The sequence below is a fragment of the Heteronotia binoei genome, chromosome 8 (assembly GCF_032191835.1).
Source record: "Heteronotia binoei isolate CCM8104 ecotype False Entrance Well chromosome 8, APGP_CSIRO_Hbin_v1, whole genome shotgun sequence".
Lineage (NCBI taxonomy): Eukaryota > Metazoa > Chordata > Lepidosauria > Squamata > Gekkonidae > Heteronotia > Heteronotia binoei.
The window spans coordinates 21,232,204-21,257,368 of NC_083230.1; the positions used below are offsets into that span (position 1 = coordinate 21,232,204).

Consider the following 25,165-nt stretch of genomic DNA (forward strand, 5'->3'; position numbering starts at 1 on the left):
ATGGGATCCTGTAGTATATCCTTAATTTATACAATATTCTCCTTCCTCCACATGCCAAGAACAGGCCAACTGGAACCTGGTTGCATGAACAAGGTTTACCCAAGCCAACATTTCAAATGACTATAGATCCAGGTGGGCAGCTGTGTTGGTCTGAAGCAACAGAATAAAGCTGGACTCCAGTAGCACCTTTAAGACCAGCAAAGTTTTATTGAGAATGTAAGCTTTTGTGTGCTAAAAGCACACTTCATCAGACAATAATATGGAATGGAATTAATGGTTCTACATTTATAGAGAGCGGGCAGTGAATCAGTATGCAAAACAGTTAAAATGTTTTTAGCAGACTAAAAGGATAACAAGTTGGGGTCTGGTAATTGTCATTTATTCTCTGATGAAGTGTGCTTTTAGCACATGAAAGCTTACGTTCTCAATCAAACTGAGTTGATATTAAAGGTGCGACGGGACTCCAACTTTGTTCTATTTCAAATGTCCATTCTGCTTTGATTATCCGTAAGACCCTGATCAATTGCCTTAATTCTACATTTTCTTTCTATAAATTGTGAACAAACGAGTCAGGCTAAAAGAAGAAATCTAGAACATGCTTCAGTTTATGGTCAGCACTGCACAGAGGTTGAAGTATTGGAGTAGTGCTGGAGAGAATCGGGTTCAGGCCGCAGAGTTCAGTGGGTGATCTTGGGCCCATTGCCAAGGTTGTTGTAAGAACAAGATGGAAAAAAATCTGTATACCGCCCTGAGCTCCTTGGAGGAAGGGCAGGATAAAAATATGATAGACTTTAATATAAAACTACAGTGAGGGGAGACTTGTGAAAAAGCTCACCCAATACCCTTTCACAGATCCGACTAGTTTAGTTTTGACAAGGAAAAAAAAGAAGAAATTCAAACAATTCAAGGTTTAACACTTTGTGGAAAAAATGTATTTGATTTACAATTAACAGGATTTACAAATAATGACAAAATAAAACAGATTAGCAAGTTTGGATATGTATGTTGATCAGGCAGAAGGCAAGTATAGAGGCTTAGTTTGACACACAATTCTTAGGTAAACGAACCCAAACAGTTCATAGTTCCTTACATTCCAGACATGTTCAGTTGGGTATGCAGATGAAAGCAGCAGCATAATAGTTCAAAGGAAAGACATCAGGTGTTACACTCTGCTTCTTCCCTTTAATTTCTAAGCCAGATCACGGTTCACTTGTCTTGAAGTCAGTGGCTGTTGAGTTGGCTCCATAGAAATCAAGACCACTACCAATACACTTGAAGACGAACAAAAAGGGGGAAGGTTAGAGACATTCCAGTACAGGGCGAGGTAGCAACTGAAACTCTGTTAACGTGTTAAGAGTCAAGTGAGTTTTGGAGACACAGCAGGACAGAAAACACAGAGCAATGGCAAAAAGCAAATGAGATTTCCATGGCAGCGCTACATGAAAATGCTACCCAACTGCCAAAAAGTATGGTGAGAAAAGAATGTAACAAAGATTGCTTTCTTTTGTGCAATGCAGCAGTTTAAGATAACGTACCGAGCTTTATCAAATCGCCTGGAAGCTGACTTTGATTGTAAACACACATTACATTTTTGACAAGTTGCCTTAATTTCCACAGTAATATGTTAATGATGATTATTTCATCCATTGCAGCATTCCAAGGCTCAAGTGGTGTTTACTCTAAATGGAACATGGGATTCTCCACCCCCCCCCTTTGCTTCTCAAGGAATATTTTACATTACCAATTCAATTTTGTTTTAGGGCCACCCCCACCCCCCAACAACCAAATAGCAAATCTCCTAGGATGGTGTGAAGATGCAGGACAGTTTTAAAAAAATCCTATGAACCATTCCAATAAAAGATATACATATTTGAATCGTGTTGAACAGCACACAATAGGCAAGAAGCTAATTACAGGCATTCTGCTGGTCGTGTTTCTCACAAAAGTCACACATAAATATTTTTGATATGATTCTCTTTACAAAAACCCATTCAGATTCACATAATTAGTACAAGTAAGGCACATTAGCATATATAATAAAAGTAATCATTAAAAAAAGAACAAAAACGAACCTTTGAAAGGTTGACAATTTGCCATGATTGTTGAAACAAATTAGACTTTGTCCTCAGTACATTTCCCAACTAGTGACTAAAGATCCTCTCACACATCTCCTTCAGGGCAGACCAGTAGCTCACCAAACCCAGTTCTAGGTAATGGAACTTTAACGCTATTTTCTCACAATCACTACCGTGGCTCAGTACGATCACACTGCACTCTTACACAGCAAACATTTCATTTGCTTTGGCTGAACACAGACCCTTTCCCTCAGAGTGTAATTCAGAACTTTTATGGCAAAACCAGAGCAAAAGAGCCATGGTTTGAGGGCAACTGTGAATAATCTCACTGAAAAAAACCTGGACAGACAAATTATCCTTTCCTTTTCTTGCCAGCGGCATGCTGGACCAATGATGGCTATTTGGAAGCACTTGGTGACCTTGTTCTGTAGCTTCTATTGAGAATCCTTCAGATTCTATGCTGAAACTCTCAGGTTTTCCCCCCCCCAAAGGATTTACATGACACTGGGGACACACAGATCCCTTCCCAATTAAAGGATCAAACTATTCCAGTTCAACTACACTGTGTCCACTTTGATCTCAGAAAACTGAGTTCAAGAGCTGCAGTTACGACCACGATTGTTTTAAGCACTTAGTTATCGTGTACATAAAGCCATATAATACTAAAATTCAGCACGACGTCGTAACAGAAAAGTCACAACAAATGTGTCTTTTATCCTACTCACTGTGAGCAGAATACAGACAATGGGAATTCAAAAAGACTTAAAAAAATCAGTTTCCAATTATTGAAATCAAAAGGGGGCTATTGCATTTATTTTTTCCAATATGCTATCATTTTTCTAGTACAAATATTGCTTAAAGTATAAAGAATACTATAGGTACGGAATTTACTAGAATAATGAATTCTAAGAATGCTGATGCTTCAAGATTGTACTAGTCGATTAAATGAACTATAACTTTACCAAAACCCCCCCCCCCACACCCTCTAAGGACTTCCCCTCATTCCCAAGTGGAAATTCATTCACACACAACACAAGATTTTAATTAGAAGCATAATTTACAGTAAAAACTTCTTTACATTACAGCTTTGCTATAAAAAAAACACGATTTCCCTCCATTTAAAGTTGTAATTACACATTTAAAAATAGAACACTATTTCTTTATCAGGAAGAATGAATTTACACATCTTCGGATCAGACTTCTTTATTGCAACTTTCAAATCAAAGGTCAGTCACTTTATTCTCTAATGCAGCTGCTATCTGTTGTAATCGAAAAGCAAGCTGCATCTTCTGTGCAGCTGGGTCCTCTTCAAGTGCATTTATGATCTGGAAGAAAATAAACAAGCAGGATTCAGGGCACGGTGTACCCCTAAAGCACGAGACTGGATATTTGACTCCAGAATTTTGCTTTGCAGAATTACTTCCTGATCCCATACACATTTACTTAGAGGCAAATTCCTGTGGATTTCAAAGGATCTAATCCAAAACATGTTTAGAACAGCAGCCATAGCTGTCTTTTGAAAAAAACTATTACTGTACACACTGTAGAGGCAAAGCTAAATGTGCCTCTGAATTAGGGTCGCCAATTTCAGGTTGAGAAATTCCTGAAGATTTGGGGATGGACCCAGGGAAGAAACCTCAGTGGTGTATAACGCTATGGAGTCCACCTTTAGAAGGTTCCATTTGCTCCAGAGGAACTGTATAATCTGGAGACTAGTTACAATTCCAGGAGATCTACAGGCCATAGTTTAGGGCTGGCAACTTTACTCTGGAAACCCAATGCTAAAATTGCTGCCAAATACAGTTGGATATATCTGTAAGTATCCTTAACTATTTAGGGATGAGAATCATAAAAGATTTGAAACTAATACAATAAATAGTAGCAGAAATAGTAGCAAGACAAAATTTGTTGTAGACATTTCCATAACTTCAACTCAAGACAGAATATAAATAACAACGGGGCTATACTCTATTCTACTGTTTATTGTATGTATTATCTTGTTCCAATTGTACTGTCTTTTACTTTTGTAATTCCATTTTTTGTTTTGCTTATGACATATCATGTCTGATACTTTTTTATTATTCCAGTTTTTGTAATCCTAGTCCTAATGCACTGTTTGTTGTATGTCTCATGCTTTTTGATTCTACTATTTTAAACTCTGTGTCTCAGTAGAAAAGGCAGGCTATAAATGCAGTAAGTAAACAAATAATAAACTATACAGTGGTCTCGCATTTGGCTAAACCAATTGTTAACTTTATCGATTTATATTAGGGAAGAAGAAGAAGAGGCGATTGGATTTATACCCCATCCTTCACTTGTGAGTCTCAGAGTGTTTTACAATCTCCTTCCCTTCTTCTCCCCTCAACAGACGCCCTGTTAAGTAGGTGGGGCTGAAGAGCCCTGAGAGAACTGTGACTGAGCCAAGGTCACTCAGCAACAGCATGCGGAGGAGTGGGTAATCAAACCTGGTTCTCCAGTTTCGAGTCCACCACTCTTGACCACTAAACCAAACTGGGTCTCAAGTATCATTACTTTAAAGATAAAAAAGAAAAGCTGTATCTTGGGTTACACTTCTGTGGAAGTTAGCAAACTTTTTGATAAAATCCGATGGATACAGCCTCATTAATTTTAAATTTAATCCAGCAGACGGAACGAAGAGCTTCTGGTCTGTAATCACCTATGGCTCCATTCATCTCTCCAATATGAAAATTCTCCATCTTTATTCCTCCACTGGCATCAATGAACATGCACTCATGAAATCTGCTAAGTTTGTTATGAGAATCACCATTATGGTTTCTTCTGAGTATACTTGAAAAATACCAAAGTGAATGGCTCCATTCTTCTCCAGATGCACATCCCAAGCATCAGATAATTCAAAGACTTGAAGGCTATTTCTGGTGTCTGAAGCATTCAGCATGCTAGAAATTCCTTTATAACACAAGAGAGAAAACTTGGCAGTGGAAACTTACCTCATCATAGTATTTGTTCGTATACTGGTAGAGCTGGTGTAAAGCCACAAGTGTGTTTAATGAGTCTGTGTGTGCCTATTCAAATTAAACAGAAAAAAAAAAATATTCTGTCAGGACCTTTAATGAAACACATTCAGGAGTACCAGATACGATGCAAATCCTTTTCCCATATTCTAGCTTTGGTTCTTAAATCTTTTAATAGGTATCCGGATTGGAGAGGAAGTGAAATTGACAATGTTCAGCATTCCCATGTCAAAGTGTCTTACTGGATCTGTTACAGCTTTCCTCATCACAGAGAATGTAGTGAATGAAAATGTATGTATAACGTGAGCAGTCTAAAGGCCATATGGGCACATACAACAAATAGTGAAACCCATTAGTTCCATCTGAGTTACATCTATTTGCAGTCTTTTATCTGAGTCATCATACTTTGGCATAAAACACAGACTTCACAATAAATACATACATGTCTCTGAATCGACTTTTAAAACATTAATCTTTAGAATGTGGCATACGCAAGTTACTAAATAAAGTTGTCTTTCAAACTAGTCCCTTTTCTATGACCATTAAGACACAGTATTTTTTTTCCTGTGCCATCATACCGACATAAACTATTAGGAATCTGAAAAAAACCAGGTTGCTTACCTGTAAGTGATGATCTTTGAGTGATCTTCTGTGCAGTCACACACATGGGTACTATGCCTGTGCCAAACCTGGAACTTCCAGAGCTGTCCTCAGCCATTTTGGCATGCTTTCTCCTCAGGCCTTAGGAAGTAAGCATGCTCTGTACATACTCAGACCTGAGGGCGAGGTGCATTCCACAGAGTTCTTTTGACCACCACTGGCAAGACCCAACATACTTCATAAGTAAGCAAAAGATGCCGGCAGTGGGGAAGGCTATGATGATGATTACACATAAGACCTCTCAAAGATCATCAGTTATAGGTGAGCAACCTGTTTATCTTCTTCCTGGCTTCTGTGCAGTCCCACACATGGGTGACTAGCAAGTTGTAGGATAACAGGATGCAGGGTGCTGGCAACTGTAATAGAAGTTAGTTACCAACATGATAACATAAAAAAAATTTTTTTTGGAGGCTCACCTGAAGGACCCAATGGCACAAAGGATCTACATAAAGATCGACCACAGCACCATCTGGCCAAAGGAGACATCATGATGAACACGAATGCCCAATGAGTAATGAGAGATGAAGGTTGATGGGGAGGGCCAGATTGCCTCATTATAGATGTCATCAAGTTTTGTGCCATCCAGGAATGCTGCCAATGCTGAGATGGCTCCAGTTGAGCGAGCTCACAGGAGAGTAGGCAGAGGTTGTTTAGCGAGTTCATAGCAAAGAGAAATGGTGAATATAATCCACTTTGCTAGTCTCTGTGATGAAATTTTACAGCCCTGTTTGGGCTGGCCACAGGCGATAAAAAGGTGTGGATGTTGTTGAAAGGATTTTGTCCTTGAGAGGTAGAAGGAAAACACTCAATGAATGTCTAAAGAATGCAAGGCCTACTGGCTGTCATCGGAAGGTTCAGGGAAGAATGTCAGAAGTGCGGTAGGTTGAGACAAGCGGAATGCCAACACTACCTTAGGGAGAAAGGTGGGGTCAGGTCTCAGGACCACCTTGTCTTTGTGAAAGGAGGTGTATGGTACATTGGCTCAGAACACCGATAAATCACTCAAGAGCTTAGCATAAGTAATGGCCACCAGGAAGACTGTTTTCCAGGAAAGGAGGTTCAATGGGGCTGTGGCCATGGGTTCGAAGGGCTTCTACATGAACTACGAAAGAAAGACTCCAGTCTGGTACCATAGGTTCGACTGGCAGATGGAGTTGTATCATGCCTTTCATAAACATATTTGAAGTATGGTGGGGGAAGAGTGTTTTCCCTTCTATGGGATCATGGAATGCAGAGATGGCTGCCAGATGCACCTTGATGGAGGAGTATCCTAATACCAGCTCATGGAGATGAACTAAATATTATAGCACCTCTGGCAAAGAGGTGGATTTTGGATCCAGGTGGCTGCTAGCAGCATCAGAGGAGAATCATTTCAATTTAGCTGCATAGGTTCATCTAGTGGCTGGTTGCCTGGCATTCAGCAAAATGTTCTGTACGGAAGGAGGGAATCCTATGGGCAGAGGTGCCACGCCATCAGATAGAAAAGGGCTGGATCGCCATTGCTGGGAGAGCAAAACTGGAGCATGTTGTAAGTACAGGAACTTCTTGCCTGTGAGTTGCAGAAATGGTGCAAACCAGGGTTATCTCAGCCACTTGGGGGGAAGAAGAATGCAATGAGTCTTATCTGACAGGATGATGATTTTCCTCAGAACTCTGGGAACGAGAGGTATAGGTGGGAAAATGTAGAACAGGTCTCCTAAACAAAGCATGAAAAAGGTGTCACCCTTGGAACCCCCCGGTAGGGCATCCTCTGGTGAAGAACACCATTGCGTTTGGCATTGTCCGGAATTGCAAATGCATCTATGTCTGGATGACCTAAGGCACCGAAGGCTGGAGCCAGATGCTGTACGCTGACTGACCACTCGTATTCATTGAGAGATTGTCAACTGAGAAAGCTGGCCTGCACCTTCTGAACCCTGGGACATGCACTGCTGAAAGCATGATGATGTGACATATGCACCAATGCCAAAGGTTCTGGGCAAGGTTGCATAGGGTCTTGGAACTCATGCCCCCCCTTCTTGTTTACACAATACATTGCTGCTATGTTGTCCATAGCTACTTGGATGGCTTGTGCTCAGGCAGTTGGTAGAAAGAGTGCCAAGTGGATGGCAAGGAGCTCCAGGCAGCTGATGTGGAGATGAAAGCAGCTCCTGGATCACTGGCCTTGGGTAGAAAGACCATTGCAGTGGGCTCCCCATCCCCACTGCAAGGCATCCGTTGACATAATCATGTCTAGCTGCGGTTGTTGAAAAGGCATAGCCCGAGCAAGGTTGGCAGCCTGAGTCCACCAATGAAGGATGGTGAGAACCTCTGGAGGGAGTGTCAATGGTGTCATGAGGGGCTGTCTGTGAACTGAGACGTTTCAAAGAAATCAAAGTCGGAGAGGACAAATGTGCAAATGGGACCACTGAGGTTGTAGAGGCCATTAGGCTCAGTAAACACATGACAGACCTCACAGACTGTGGTGGTTGAGTCTGAAAATGAAGGGACAACTGCTGAGTGATTGAGAGTCTGTCATGAGGGAGGCAGGGATGTTGATCAACTGTATGAATCCAAGTACCTATAAACTGAGTGACTTGTGTCACCCTCATGGAGGATTTGAGAGGGCTGGCACAAAGGCCAAGGCTTGTGTCAGCACGGATAAACAATAATCACTTGGAGGTGAAGTGCAGCAGTGACTATGGCCATGGTCTGCATGAATACATGGGGTGCAGTGGATAGGTTGAATGAGAGGAACTAATATTGAAAGTGGAGATCTCTGGCAGTGAAATGCAGGAATCAACGATGTTGAGGCTGAATCATTATATGAACCCACCGACTGGGTCTACAAAGTAGCAGGAGCAGAAACTTTGACAGTGACTGGAGTGTGAAAATTCTTCTATTGCTCCCATGCTCAGAAGTGCCTGAAAGTTTGTCCATCAGAAAGGAGGACTGGGAGAAGGCACAAAGCGAGGTGTCTGGGGAAGCAAAACAAACTCTATGGTGCACCCCACCCAGATGATGGTGAGGACCCAGGAGTCTATAATGATACCGATCCACATGGAGTAGTAAGGACGAAGCCTGGTGCCCATAGGTGGAATGAAAGGGTAAGGGTACCTCCCTGAGGGGAAGGATGTCAAACTGGAGGACTGTGGTGTGCATTTATCAGAGTGTGGTTTGTTCTTGGTAAATGTAGACTGCTTTGCAGGCAGGATCTTCTTCCAGGAATCAGAAGAATATAGTGGGGCTGATGAAAAGACGACTTCCACAGCAACAGTTTGGAATACTTTTGAGAAGTGGGCTGGGAAACCCCCCATGTTTCCTGCTATTGTTGACATTTTTCATAGTGTCATCTGTAGAAGAATGAAATAAACCTTCTGCATCAAAGGGTAGGTCTTCAGTCTTCAGTCAAGGAGATGCAGCATTGCCAAGCATGATGGTGGAGAGACCTTGCTGTCACTAGGGTCCAGGAGGAAACTGTAACTGTGCGTTTAAACTGTTAACCTGCCGCTTCATGACCTTGGACGCCTCTGTCGCTATAGATGTGGCTTGCTGTTGGTCTGGCCCTGGAAGTCTGGCAAGGAACAGAATAAACTTGTTGGCCAAGTGGAAGAAATAGGCAGACATGTAGGAGAGGTAATTGTGAATTTTAGCAGACAGTGACGTCAGGGCATATACTTTTCTAGTGAGGCTGTTGAGGTCAGCCAGAACAGGTCGATGTGATTGCTTTGATGAGAAGGATGACTGAATTGTCATAGAATTGGATGCAGGATGAGAGAATAGAAATTTGATATCTGCTTGTTGTACTTTATACAAGGCTTCAAAATGTTTGGACATGTGAGGTGCTAAAGCTGGCTTCTCCCATGATTCCTTGAGGCCTTCAAGGTGGACTGGGAGCATTGGTAAAATGGCTTCTAGGGGGACAACTGACTGAACAAGTTTGTGGACCACATCATCTGTACCTGCAGTGCCACAACCATATGATGAGTAAGTTCTAAGCATGCTTTGGAGCCATCTGAAGGGGACAATGATCCCAATGTGGTGATCGCTGACTCAGGAGAGGTTTGAAATAGACCTCCATGCTCGTAACTGGAATCACCTGAAGCAATATCCGATAGTTCCAGAGATGTGTCAACTATCTGGAAGTATTGGAGTCTGTGGAGTAAGCTGGGGTGGTTGAGTTGTTCCCATTGCTGGAGTTTGTTGTGGAGTCAGATATGAGAGTAAATGCGATGCTTGCGTAAGGTGCATAGAGTGTCTGATCAATAGCCTGAGAGGAAGGAATTGTAATGAGAGCATCAATCTCTGGAGCAAGAACAAGCATGCCAATCCCTCGAGTATGGAGACTGAGAGCAATGGTGACAGGATTGCCTCAAATATGATTGGTCCTGGGACTGGTGGTTGCAGTGAAGAGGGGTTCTGGAGTCGGAAGAGCATTGGTTTCAGCTGTGCCAATGCGTGAGAGAGTGTGACTGATGACTGAAGTATCGATCAGTTGATTGTGCTGAGCTCCATGATTATGAGCTATGGTGAAAATTCTGGTAGTCAGGGCCAATGGATGATCATTGTGGATGGATTCTGTTATCCCAGTTAGGTGGTACTGGAGGGGTGGATTTTGTCAATGGGGATTGAGAAGAAATGGGAGTTACCATCTGATCTGGTGGAAGAGTGCCTGTGGGTGGCACAGTCAGAACTGCTAGTATCAGGGATGGTGATGCCCTTGTCAATGTTGAAGGAGCAGACAGACCCACACCCACAATTTGGCTGGCCAGTGTGGAGAGTCCCAAAATGAGCAGAGGCGCAACTGAGGTCATAGATGTCACCTGGGTCTGTTTGGGGTTTTTGTGTCCATGCTCTCAGTCCAAAGTATCAGATGGTTATGTGGAGGATTTGTTCAATTTTTTTCCAGAGCTGAGGATGTTGATGATAATCCCAATGGTACCAGCATGGTGGAGCAAGAGGCAGACAGTGCTAAAGAGGTGGATCAAGAGGAGGACATCAAAGGTACTAGAGACAACTCAAAAAAGTGGCTCTGAAGTCCGAGGGCCTGGTTTCAATGGGTCTGTTTTGTGTAAATTTTGCACAGTGTGGGCAAGTCTCCACTCAATGTCTCCCTCCAAGACAGAAAAGACAGAGTTGATGGCCATCGGAGGAAGGGACCTTAGCTCCACAAGAACGATGCTTCTTATAGAAGTCTATGCCCCCCATATGTAGTTTCCTGAGCCTTTCATGAGAAGAGAGAAGGGGGGAACAGCGCAGGAGGGGAGATGAACAAAAAACACTGAGATGACTAATGACTGGGTTTAAAAAAAAAATAGGAGGAAGACACGGACAAAGACAACAAAGAAGTAATGAACTGTGCGGAGGAAGAAATACCAGCAAGATGACTAACAGGGGTCTGGCTTGGGTGGTTGCTGGAAAGGAACTAAGCGGGATGTGCTTTCCCCTCAGTTCTGAGCATGTGTGGAACGTGCTTGCTCCCCAAGCCCTGAGGAGAAAGTGCACCAAAATGGCTGAAGATAGCTCTGGAGGTTCCAGAGGCACAGGCACAGTAGCCATGTATAGGACTGCACAGAAACTATGAAGAAGATCCCATGAAAACAAAATGTGAAAATCAGTGTTTAGAGGCTACAAAAGCTTGCATGTTGGACATGAAAACATGCCCTGAAAATGTTAAAATGAGTGTGGACAACCAGCCTTAAAGAAATGTTTGCATAGCCTTTAAAATCAATAATTCACAAGCAACATTATTGTATTAACAATCCAAAGGACTCCAGAGATATGCAGACACCTTCATTGGACTTCAGCACAAAAAACACAACTACCCATCAGAAAGAATAAGCCCCAGAATCAGAAGCCAAAGCTTCATTGCTTTGCTCCTATTTCCTGGGAAATAATTTCAATGGGATACTTACCCTAGAAATCTCTGCTAAATGTGTATTCATATCCTGGTCACTGACTTGTACCATTTGGCGAATACCTTTGTAGTAACTACAAACAAACCAAAGGACCAATTTAGCTGAAGTGACACAACTTTCATTTTTACTCACTTGTGTTTTTGCAGAGCTTTCTCTTTAAATAGCTTCTCAATAGGACAATTTGATTGCTCCTACTGTAACAGTCCATAGGCTTTCCTATTAGAAATGCCTTAGTGCTAAATGCCAGTTCATCTCAGCAGAGTCTAGCTGTGCTGTTAAGGCCAGCTCCATTGCAACTAAGCAAGCACCAAGTAATCAAACTTGCTACAATCTATTAGAAAAGATTAGGCATTTTTTTTCATTCTCATAAAATGTCATGTCGATTTATATGACTGGGTATATTCTTATTCTAGCACATTTTACACTAAATACACAATAGAACAGAAGAAACCATCAAGCTCTTACAGAAGAAAACGAGTCTAGATATCATTTATCCCATGATGAACCAGTGTGAATGAAATCCATTCGTCAGTGGTTTGTAGACTGGCTGAATTTAAAACTGTCCCCCATATCCAGAAGTCAGGGTACCATTTTAGTAGGTGAAAAACACTCAGTAAAGAACTATATAGTTTCTGTCCGCGCATTACAATATCAACAGTGATGCAGAGTTCCCATTGCACAGGATACTTTTAAACCTGCATCTAGATTCTGGAGATGAGCTGTTACAATTTGGATCCAGTACAGCGTTTCCACAGGTGGAAGGGTTTCTTTCTGTGTAGGGTAACCTTTTCTCTCAACCTCTAGTGAAACACAAAATGCCCACTGAATTGCTGCTCCAGACTTCAGCAGTAAGTGGAAAACAAAGAAGTTGTGCTCTGGAAGCAAAACACCACCCATGGAAACGCTGCAAATGTGATTCCTCTACCTCAAAAAACAGCCCCCCCCCCCCGAGCCCCAGACACTCCCAGATCGATTCTTCATTATGCCCTATGGGAACCATTAACTATAACAAAGCTGAAAAAAATTGGGATTTCTCAAAAATCCTGAATCCGAATATCACACTGGTATTGGGATTTGGGAATACTGGAAAACACCAATATTTTTTGAGTTCAATATACCTGAAACCGAAAATATCATTTTTGCACACCCCTAGCTGTTTCACACATTCCAGAGAAATAAACCCATAGTTTGCCATAGAGCCTGTTTCTACAAATATCATGAATGTTTTCCCTAATAATGAAAAAAGCAGAATACGTTTGGAAGACAACAGCTTAAACATTTACTGCTTTCGGTACATTTGATAAAATCTAAGAGGATTCTGTCAAATAATGCATATAATACATCTGGACAAATATATATGGAGATTATCTTGGAAACACGTCGACCAGCTGTAGCTGAGCTTCTGTTTCCCTTCCTTTTCAAAGTATTAAAGTCTGGGCAGGGCCAGAGATCGAAACATTTTTGAGTTGAAAGGAGATCACTTGTGGGGCTTAGATATGACTATTCATTTTATAAACTGCTTTGAGTGTTTCAGCTAGATAGAAAACAGCATATAAGTATTTAAATTAAAATCCTTGGAAGTCTTAAATTATGCTTTACTATTTTCAACATATTCCTTCTCAAAAATCATTCCAAAGCCTTTAGATCAGGGGCGTCGAACTCATTTGTTATGAGGGCTGGAACTGACATAAATGAAACCTTGTTGGGCCGGGCCATGTCAGGTTGGGCCAGGTCATGTCGGACCGGGCCATGTGTGTACCTACATAAGATTAGGTAGCAGAGATACAAATTTTATAAAGAACACAGACAAGCAGAAATGTCTCTTTCCTTCCTTCCGCAGGTGACTGGGGGGGGGGGGGGAGCGTCAGCCAATAGAAGGAAGAAAGGCTTGGCTCACTAGCTCCACTGTGCAATTGAGAGAGCCTGGCAACTCAAGCTATTCCTCCCCCCTTCCTCCCCAAGGGAGGAGCCTCAGCCAATGGAGAAAATAGAGGTTTTGCTCTGTAGCTCTTGTGCAATTGAGCAAGCCTTGCAAAGTAAGCTGTTATGCAGAAGGAAGCAAGAGAGAGGGAAAAGGAAGCAGATGACAGCCAGTTGCTCGGGGGCCTGATTGGAGCCTTTTGGGGGCATGATTCGGCCCCCGAACTGCATGTTTGACACCCCTGGCTTAGATCATATGGCTTCATCCAATTAACTTGAACAAAGATCTTAGAAGGCCTTGAATGTAGTCAGTTCTACACTAGACCTTTAATCCTGGCTCAGCCCTGTCCCCCAACTGATTTTCTACACTAGAATAATAGATTAATTGAGTTGGTTTATCAATCAATATTTATTTCAGTCAAAGACCAGAACAGCAATAAAGGACAGCAAGTCAACACATAAAGGTACAGTTGATGAAATCAAGGCTCTTCCAAATATTTCCTCTTACAAATTACAATGTAACAAAATTTTGCTGCTGCCTGAGTTATTGAGCTCTGTGTATCTTCCAATACAAATTTCTGAAGTACCTCAGTTCTAAATTTATATAAAATTCCAAGGGTTTGAATTTAGATAAAAGTGGGGTAAAAAGAGTTGGTTTCTATGGTTCTAGTGTAGAATGTCAGTTTGGGGACAGGGCTGAACCAAGACTAAAGGTCTAGTGTGGAATTGATCCGGACTACTTTTATCATGCTTGAGAATGCGTATCCCCAACTAAAGGCATAAAATGGAAAACAATGTAAGCTGCTTTGTGTCCCCACAGGGGAGAAAGGAGGGATATAAACAAGGTAAAATAAAAATGCAAACTTTTCTTTCAAAACAGACTTTTTAAAGAATAGCATGACTATTGACAGACTGCATATTTTTCCATTGTCCAAACATTTCCTATGTTCGTTTATAATACAAATGAATTATTTTTTGCCTTGTCATTTACTGTAGTGTATAACCATTCTCCTAACTGGTCAGAACAAGAACCGGACATTCATCATCAGGGGAACAGTTGTAAAATGGTTCTCTTTCTACTTACTCTTCCACCATCTTCTTATACGTAGAGATTTCTTTTGCATAGAGCAACTTATTACTTGGAGAATCCTAAAAAAATGGGAGACAGACAATGTTGTCTTTTTATGGCAATAAATGTTTTAACGAAAAATTTGAAGTTATGTGTTATTAGCAGAATATCCATTCACAAGTTGCCCTTATACTGCATCAGTCCAATGGTTGCTCTGACTAGCTCTCCAAGGTCTCAGGTGCAGGTCTTTCACATCACTTCCTACTCTATCCATGGAGAAACCAGGGACTGAGTCTGAGACCACCTACATGCAAAGCAGGAGCTCTATCACTGATCGCCTTCCTAAATGTAAAGCAGACATATGTTGCTCCCCAACAAAGGCCAAATCACATAAGCATTTAAAGATCTAGATCAGGGGTGTAGAACTCATTTGTTACGAGGGCTGGATCTGACATAAGCGGAACTTTGTGGGGCCAGGCCATCCATATCATAAAATGTAATGCCAGGTAGACGAGATATAAACTTTATAAAGGGTACAGAGAAGCACAGTTAAAGATATTATTTTTTACTTAAAATACACACATACTTAAAACTCTTGCGATGTTTTGTTTAAAATGGAAAGGTAGGAGAACGGTGGGATTTGGCAATGCAATTTTAAAAATAAAGCATCAAGAAAAAGCACAAGAATCACAGCAGAAACTAAAAATCTAACCAGAAATTTAAAATACTCTGGGCTTATTAAAATGGCTGGGCATTGCAAGTTTCTCCACCTGCCCCCAGGTCTACTCAGATTGGCAATGGCTCTTCAGTGTAATATCCCTCTTTTGCCGAAGGTTCCTAGGTTAGAGTACTCACTAGGCACCATTTCTAAGGTCCATTCAGCAGAGCATGCTGGCTCAAAGCATCAACCCTTTATTTGCAAGGTCACACAACTCCAGAAAGGAATAGCTTCTAACTGGCCATATAAACACTGAAAAGTGAGACTCAGCTCAACTCCATTAAAATACATTGCAGCACAGACAAAGCTGCAAGGAAAACGGAGAATGCATTTTCCGTTAAGGTCTCTGTGCCTAGATAAACTGCTCCAAAAGTAGTCTATCTGGGCACAGAGACCTTAATGGAAAGTCCATTCCACGTTTTCTTTGCAGCTTTGCAAGCCCGGAATTGCTTCCTGCTTCAGCCTGCAAAGAAAAGGCAGAAGTAGCTGGGAACTTCGGCAGCCTCCAGAGCTTCAAAGGGTGAGGACAGGAGGAGAAGGGAGGGGGGAGAAAAGGGCCCCGTGGGCCTGATTAAAGCCCTGGGTGGGCCAGACATTTGACACCCTGATCTAGATGGAAGAAACCATGTATACCATCTATGCCTGTTGTGCAGGAATGAACCACTGTATCTGGTCTTCCTATCCTGGTTGAACACATACTACGGAGACATCAAGGCAATTCACACCAACTGTAATACTATGTATGAAGAACCTATATCACACATTACCTTTATTGGCATTTGTGTGTCCTCTCTTCACCACTGCCGAAAGAGGATCCTTGGCTAGGCAAATGTGCAAACTGACCCTTTATCTCTGGCTTCCATACAGGTTCTTTTAAGACCTCTTCACTTCCCTCTTCTAAACTTTGTCTCACCTCATTGCTGGCCTTCCTCACAGGATTGTTCTCTGCTTGCTAATATACACTGATGTCACTTTTAATAAGCATTCCTGAATTTGTTCTGGAACTTTAAGCCTCCGCCAATTTCTCCTTACCTTTGTTAATATAACGTATAGTGATAACACTGCTTCATAGCAGAACACTTTAAACAGCAATTAGAACACTTTAAACACCAATTGCCCTTTCATCACACCCCCTCCAGCCTAGAAATAGCAGCTCTCCAGCAGCCCTGGCCCCACTCAATGCACAGCAGCCAAGAAGGTCTGAGCGCCTGCTCCGGCTGCAACGCCACTGAGGATGTTCTCCGCAGCCGAGAACGAAACGTCTGGAAGGAAAACTTTCTCCAGTAGAACACGGCACTTGAGCCCGAAAGACTCTACAAACCGTAACGATGTTACCAGCCGTGAAAACCTGAAATCTTTGATAGCAATTAGATGTGTTCTAAAAGCATTAGACGATACCTGTCTTGTGCAATGGACTTCCCTTGACACCGCAAAACAGTTTAAGCATCCTAATAATAAGAACAGGCAGAATCAACTGATCTACACACCATCTTCTATTACAGTGTTGTCTATCATAATGTTGGTGAATGTCTTTTTTCCCCCCGGCACAAGCAGATGCAGAAAAAGAACGCAAAAAACGCTTACCCTGCTGAGTTTGTGCTCCGTTCTTGTGCAAGCATCCATGAAAGTCTGTGCGATGACTGACAAGGAAGCATCCACTACTTCGTGAACGTGTACATCAAAGATGAAATGAGGGTTTTTCAATATGTTCACCCAAAACCGAAGTGGTAAGCTGGAAGGAAATAAGGAAAGAAACCGAGCCTTTATTCAGAAATGAAGTTGAACACAGAAAATGAAGTTCTTGGAAGCAATATATATGTTTCACTACTAACTCAAAACTTCTTCACATTTACGATGCTCTTAAATTACTAAAGGAATAAGCACTGGGGATGGGCATGAACCAAACCACAAACTGCGATACGAGCACAAACCACCGCTGGCCCTGTGGCCGAACCCAAGTGAGCTTCCTTCCGAGTCAGGCTGCCCAACTGGAAGAGACCTCTAGACACATTGAAAAGCCTCCAGAGCCCACTTCCGGGTTGGGTCAGTCCAACTTGACTAAGTTCTCAGAGTGAGCTCTGAAAGAGCCAGTTTGGTGTAGTGGTTAAATGTGCGGACTCTTATCTGGGAGAACCAGGTTTGATTCCCCACTCCTCCACTTGCACCTGCTGGAATGGCCTTGGGTCAGCCATAGCTCTGGCAGAGGCTGTCCTTGAAAGGGCAGCTGCTGTGAGAGCCCTCTCCAGCCCCACCCACCTCACAGGGTGTCTGTTGTGGGGGAGGGAGATAAAGGAGATTGTGAGCCGCTCTGAGACTCTTCGGAGTGGAGAGCGGGATATAAATCCAATATCTTCTTCTTCTTCTTCAAAGCTTTTATAGGTCTTTACAGCCCACCCGAGGGTGGAGCCTGTCCACATAAGGGCATATAAAGCCTATAAAAGCCTTCAGAGCCCGACTCGACTGACCTCCCAGAGTGAGCTCTGACAGCCTATAAAGGCCTTTGGAGCTCACTGTCAGAGCTCAGTTGAGCAGCCCGACCTGGAAGTAAGCTCTGAAGGCATTTAAATACCTTCAGAGGGCACATAGGATGGGCCCAATCCTGAGCTGGATGAACCAGGAACCAGCTCATTCAGTGGAGGAATTTGTTGGAAGTTTGTGGTTCAAGGTTTGTGAAAACCCCAAATCCCAAACCTCCATTCTCCTCGTTTGTGCCCATCCTTAATAACTATGTAACACATGCTTCTGTACCTTAATCCAAAAACATTTAAAAGATTTTGTTCACAGGCACAGAGAGGCAATTCCATTGCTATACGGGTCCTGAACTCTTATGATTCAGTGTTTGGAAGTTAGTTTATGTATGGAAGCTCTCTCTGTCAGTTTTCAGTACTGAGGTACATGCAAACATCAGCTTGCTGCTATTTTGTATAAGCACAGATCCTGTTGCCTGCTGGTAGTGTCAATTCAAACGGGGAAGTTCAGCTTTAGCAAGAACAGGAAGCTTCTTTTGATAGGTGTTAAAAGGAAATGTTTGCATGGGCTGTACTGCAAGACAGAGCTGTTCTTCTGCATATTCTGCTCCAGCGATACCTTTTGAGCTTCCCTTTTGTTTCAACGGTGGATTTTCTAAAGGTATTTCTGCCCTCATTTATAGAACCCTGAAGCTATTTACTTATTTATACGCTTGTTTTTCTCAAAAAAAAAAAAAAAAAGGGCTCAAAGTGCCTTACAAGAAAAACACATAAATAAAACAATGCACATCAAACAAACAAAATAAATTTAGGGCAGCTCTGGATTCTGTTTGAATCAGAGTCACCCATATTCATGAGTATTTGATAAAAGAAGCTTTGGCTTCCCAATGTTTATACCCTGGAAATCTTTAATTTGCTAACAGACATCTTGCCATTCTACTGCAGACCTACACGGCTACCCATTTGAACCCACATTCATAGAACTGATGCTGATATGGCTACATTTTCTGGGACCACATTCATGATGTTTCTCTTATGAGATGTACAGCTAGGAGTTAAAGGTGTCACTAGCCCCTTGCCCGTAGCCAAGAACAGGAGAGCTTAGTTTACACACGCAGTGCGAACTGGTACCATTCCTATTTTTCTCTGTATTTTTGAGAATACCAATGCAACCACTCCGGCTTTTTAAATTGTTTGCGTCTCTTCTCCGCAAGAATCCCAACCACTTGCCTATTTGTTTTCCAGATATGGATCGTATCCTCATCTTTGATCTCGTACTTTTCTGCTTGCTCATCAAGGAAATCGAAGAAGTATTTCACAGCTGGTGGCACAACATGGTTTGAGTCAAGAACACTGTGAAAAAAGTTATCTACAAACTGTTGAAGCGTACCCTGAAGGAGAATTAAAATTAAAAAAAGGATTAAAAATTCAGGCTATAGCACAAGTGCAGCATTCCCCCAAAATATTCCTTCAGATTTACAGGAAACTGATTTTTAGGCATCTTATACTGGGGCTCTTGTCACAAATGACCACAGAATCACAATGCCTTGAAGTGAAGCATTTTTCATCTCTAAATGGGTAGTAAATGCTCTTATGTACACAATGAAAAGAACAGGTCATAAGACATGATCCAGGGAGCTCAGAGAAAATAACATAAGAGAAGCCATGTTGGATCAGGCCAATGGCCCATCCAGTCCAACACTCCGTGTCACACAGTGGTCAATATATATGTGTGTGTGTATACACACACACATACACACATGTACACACACACAAACATACATATACACTGTGGCTAATAGCCACTGATGGACCTCTGCTCCACATTTTTATCCAATCCCCTCTTAAAGCTGGCTATGCTTGTAGCCGCCACCGCCTCCTGTGGCAGTGAATTCCACATGTTAATCAACCTTTGGGTGAAGAAGTACTTCCTTTTATCCGTTCTAACCCGACTGCTCAGCAATTTCATGGAATGCCCATGAGTTCTTGTATTGTGAGAAAGGGAGAAAAGGACTTCTTTCTCGACTTTCTCCATCCCATGCATTGTAAACCTCTATCATGTCACCCCACAGTCGACGTATCTCCAAGCTAAAGAGCCCCAAGCGTTTTAACCTTTCTTCATAGGGAAAGTGTTCCAAATCTTTACTCATTCTAGTTGCCTTTTTTTGGACTTTTTCCAATGCTATAATATCCTTTTCGAGGTGCGGTGACCAGAATTGTACACGGTATTCCAAATGAGACCGCACCATCGATTTATACAGGGGCATTATGATACTGGCTTATTTGTTTTCAATTCCCTTCCTAATAATTCCCAGCATGGCGTTAGCCTTTTTTATTGCAATTGCACACTGTCTTGACATTTTCAGTGAGTTATCTACCATGACCCCAAGATCTCTCTCTTAGTCAGTCTCTGCCAGTTCACAACCCATCAACTTGTATTTGTAGCTGGAATTCTTGGCCCCAATGTGCATTATTTTACACTTGGCCACACTGAACCTCATCTGCCATATTGACGCCCACTCACCCAGCCTCAACAGATCCCTTTGGAGTGCTTCACAATCCTCCCTGGTACTCATCACCCTGAACAATTTAGAGTCATCTGCAAACTTGGTCACTTCACTGCTTACTCCCAACTCCAGATAATTAATGAGCAAGTTAAAGAGCATGGGACCCAGTACTGAGCCCTGCGTCACCCCACTGCTTACCGTCCTCCACTGTGAAGACTGCCATTTATACTCACTCTCTGCTTTCTATTAATTAGCCAGTTTTTGATCCACAAGAGGACCTGTCCTTTTACTCCATGACTCTCGAGCTTTCTAAGGAGCCTTTGATGAGGAATTTTATCAAAAGCTTTCTGGAAGTCAAGGTAAACAACATCTATTGGGCCCCCTTTGTCCACATGTTAGTTCACCCCCTCAAAGAACTGTAACAGGTTAGTGAGGCAAGATCTTCTCTTACAGAACCCATGCTGAGTATTCCTCAATAACTTGCGTTCATCGATGTGCCTACTCATTCTGTCCTTGATAATGCTTTCTACCAACTTTCCCGGTATTGAAGTCAGACTGACTGGCCTGTAATTTCCCGGATCTCCTCTGGAACCCTTTTTAAAAATGGGGGTGACATTTGCTACCTTTCATTTCTCAGGAACGGAGGCAGATTTCAATGAAAGGTTGCATATTTTTGTCAGGAGATCCACAGATTCAACTTTGAGTTTTTTCTTGGATGTATGCCATCCGGACCTGGTGACTTAGTTTTTAATTCGTCAATGAGCTGTAGGACCTCCTCTCTTGTCACCTCAATTTGACTCAGGTCTTTCAACACCCCTTCCAAAATTAGTGGTTCTGGAGTGGGCAAACACTTCTCGTCTTCCACAGTGAAAACTGAGGCAAAAAATGCATTCAGCTTCTCAGCCATTTCCCTATCCTCCTTCAGTAATCCTTTTACCCCTTGGTCATCCAAGGGCCCCACTGCCTCCCTGGCTGGTTTCCTGTTTCTAATATATTTGAAGAAATTTTTATTGTTGGTCTTTATGCTTTTTGCAATATGTTCCTCATAGTCCCTTTTTGCCTGCCTGATCACGGTCTTGCATTTGATTTGCCACAGCCTGTGTTCCCTTTTATTAATCTCACTTGGACTAGCTTCCCACCACTTAAAGGAGTCCTTCTTACCTTTTACCGCTTCCATTACTTTGTTTGTTAACCATGCAGGCCTTTTCTTATACCTGTTTGTGCCTTTCCTAACTTGTGGTATATATTTTATCTGAGCTTCTAGGATTGTAGTTTTAAATAGCCCCCAAGCTTCCTCAAGGGTTTTGACTGTATTTATCTTTCCTTTCAGTTTCCTCTTCACATGCCTCCTGATCTCAGAGAATTTACCCCTTTTAAAGTTAAACGTGGTTGTGCTGGTCTTTTGGGGGCAACTCCCTATTTATACCAATGGTGAAATCAATAACGTTATGGTCACTGCTCCCAAGCGGTGCGATCACTTTTACATCTCTCACCAAGTCTTGGGCATTACTTAGGACCAAATCCAGGATCGCCCCACCCATGGTAGGTTCTGTGACCATCTGCTCCATAGCACAGTCATTGAGAGCATCTAGAAACTCAACACAGCCACTCCTAATCAATCAGCAACACTCACCTTCAGCCCACTCAAACCAAACAAACAGCAGTTCCCCAGCAACCACAAACTCAGGGTTTTCAGCAATCACCCAGTCACACAAACTCAGAAATTCTCAGCAACTCCCCCAGCTGTTTAGAAAGCCAAACCTCACCCTTATAGCACTTCTTATCTGCTCTCTCTCAGAGCTCTCCGAAATGTGCTGAAGATAATACTGCCCTTCTGTTTTAAAAAGGTGGGGATTTCAGCACTGTAGCTTAGGGAAGGGCATGCTTTGAATTAGTCAGAAAAGTAAAAGAGGGAATGGATAGCGAGTTAATGTATTTATACTTATGTTTCCCAAATGCATTCTTTTAATACCTCCACGAACCTTTTGGGCTTTTGCCCTGTTTGCATTCTATATGGTTTATTAAAAATAATGCAGCTTCTGGGCTTCCAGTGGCTATTGATCAAGTGTGTGTGTGAGGATTGTAGGATGAGGTGATTTTTAGACGAAGTGGGATGTGCAGAAACCACAGAAGAATATTGCCTGCCAGGGCCCAGGGGTTGCCACAGAGGTCTCAGCCTGACTCTAGCAGGTCCCATCGGCAATGTCGCACGTTCAGCAGATTGCACCGAGAAGACGTGCGTGATTAACCAAGGCCATATTTCACTACGCCACGAGCTTCTCAGAGCAACCAGCAATAATTTCCATCTAATGTCCTCAGCTCTGTAAAAAGCAAATCCAAGACAACTGTAGACTCTCCCTAAAGTCTTTTTGAATTAAAATATTTATATACCTGCCTTTCTCTTGAAAGCTTAGGACTGAAAGCAATAAACAATAATAAATGCTAAGTATGTTAACATTGCATACATTAAAATATTAAATACGTTACAAACTCACAAAAAACAACCAGTCTAAAGCACCCTTTTTTACATCTATAATTCCCTGCTGCCCAGACTGCCCCAAAAGGTTGCTGTAATAGTTGTGATCTATAGCCATGCCTGAAAACCAAGAGAGTAGCAGTTCTTCCCTGACCTCTTCTGAGAGGCTGCTTCACAAGCAAGCTGTTTTTAGTAGCACTGTGAGTTGATACACAGGCAGGCACAATTAATCTTAAAGGGAAGCACAGAGTAGCTGTGATCATACAACAGTGTGCCAATGAAGATAGCCAGGCACCTTATGGGTTAATGAGGTAGTTAATCCACGTGGTTAAGGAGGTGCTTAATCTACATGACTCTTCTTGGGTCAAGAGTCCTCATTTAATGCCAGGAGGAGGAGAAGCAAAGATTTTTAGAGCAGAGCTGACAAAACATGGGTCGAAGGGAGGGAACACTGAAGGCAGGCACCTTTGGAATTTTGAGAGAGGGTGGCAAGTGTCACCCCAAAATGGCTGCCGTAAGAGGCAGAGCCAAACAAAATAGGAAGACGAAAATCCTGAAGGCGGATTGAAGCCACACACTAAGTTAGCAAAACGCAGGGGCTTACCAGTCTTCCAGATACTTCAGCGGTAAACCCTTTCATTTGAAAGAAGGCAGCCAGTTATAAGCCCTGCCATGCAATGGGCCTGCTCACTTTCTGAAAAGCTTGGCAAAGGAAGTCCTGGCAGACGCCATGATGTACATGAGAGCCACTTTAAGGAACCCTGCCTAAGAGACTAACAGAAATATTATGTCTTCTACGCTCTATGAAAGGTCATAATAAAACAGCTAGTCTTTAAGTATCTCAGAACTGATCTTATTTCAATTGTTATTTGCTCCCAACTGTCAGCTGGGAGTAAGTGTTCTGCATCTTAACTCAAAAATTATTTTTGCCATATTAGGGTCACGTGTCTGGGAATGTGAAACGCAGACTCAGAAGCCAAATATAAAACCATTACTGCTGTTCTAAGACTCAGACACAGGAAATTAACAGCTTCCCCTGAGGGACGATGCCAATTAACTTGGTGTTTCAATCTTACCTTCACAGACAGAAGTCTTGTCAGGTATATTTCTGTAATAGCTTTGGTTCTCTCTTTCTCCTTCATGCTCCCTCTTTTCGATTTCCCCTCATCAACTTCATCTACCGGCCGAACTAGATGCCAGGTCTTGTTTTCCTCTTCCAGTAAGGCATGCCCTCAAAACAGCAAAAGCAACACATTTTAAAGCAACTGTATGAATAAAATTAAATGCACTGAGGTAGCACTGATAGCGCCATGTCTCAAATAATGTGCCAGAGGCAAGTAATATACATATTTACTAGCCTGTAATTAATTTTAATTGCTGAAGTCCCTGAATATGCTGCACTTATTTCTATAATGTTCTTGTTTTATTTTCCAAAGTGAAATAATGAGCAAAACTTAAAAAAAAAAAACTTAATCATTTTTAATCAGTGAGTGCTCCCCCAACAAAGCAGGTACCATATGACAATATAAGGCTGTTTTTGTTGTTAACCATTCAGTCGTGTCCGACTTTTGGCAATTCTATGGGCCAGCTCTCTTGACATTTCCCTATCCTGTACTGTTTATTTGAGTTGTTCTGTGCTCAGGCTGGTGTTGGTTTTTCTGGTGTCTAGCCGCTATGTTCTCTGGCTACCTTCTTTCAACTTTTGATGTCTATCAACTTCTATCATTGTGAGGCTACCGCCTATCAACTCTGGCTCCTAATCCTTCAAACTCAGTCCTGTACTCCCTTAATGACAGTAACTCTGCAGGATCTCAGGCAGAGAAAGGTTTTTCCTAGTAGCAGATATGAACATATGAAGCTGCCCTATACTGAATCAGACCTTTGGTCCATCAAAGTCAGTATTGTCTTCTCAGACTGGCAGCGGCTCTCCAGGGTCTCAAGCTGACGTTTTTCACACCTATTTGCCTGGACCCTTTTTTGGAGATGCCAGGGATTGAACCTGGGACCTTCTGCTTCCCAAGCAGATGCTCTACCACTGAGCCACCGTCCCTCCCCTTTAAGCTGGATCTTTTAGCTGGATCTGCTGTGGACTCAGTTGGGGTCCTTCTGCATGCCAAGCAAATGCTCTGCTCCTGGGCCTTCCCCTAAAGGCACTAACCTGTATCCAATCATGCCATTCCCCCCCCCCCAAAAAAACCTAATAAAAACAATGACAGCAATTTATCAAGAATTCTTATAAATATAATGATTTTTTCACAGTTATTCAAACATTCTTATAACAAGGTCAGTAATTCATACAAAGCATATAAAGCCATTCGCAATAACTGAGCACATACAATACTTCAACAGAATATAATTCTCACAATAAAGTGCTGAGTGCAA

The 25,165-nt window shown here is 42.2% G+C and overlaps 1 protein-coding gene across 1 annotated transcript in view; it reads right to left on the reverse strand.

Moving 5' to 3' along the window:
* Positions 1-909: 909 nt before the first annotated feature.
* The window catches only part of PLXNB2 (plexin B2), a 171,113-nt gene continuing 146,857 nt past the window's right edge, over positions 910-25,165 (reverse strand). The window contains exons 29-35 of the mRNA XM_060244805.1: positions 23,860-24,014; positions 19,031-19,191; positions 16,917-17,064; positions 14,630-14,694; positions 11,623-11,698; positions 5,045-5,119; positions 910-3,400 (exon numbers count right to left, since the gene is read on the reverse strand). Of these exons, the coding sequence (XP_060100788.1) occupies positions 3,296-3,400; positions 5,045-5,119; positions 11,623-11,698; positions 14,630-14,694; positions 16,917-17,064; positions 19,031-19,191; positions 23,860-24,014 (785 nt within the window). The 3' untranslated portion in view covers positions 910-3,295. The remainder of the gene's footprint in view (positions 3,401-5,044; positions 5,120-11,622; positions 11,699-14,629; positions 14,695-16,916; positions 17,065-19,030; positions 19,192-23,859; positions 24,015-25,165) is intronic.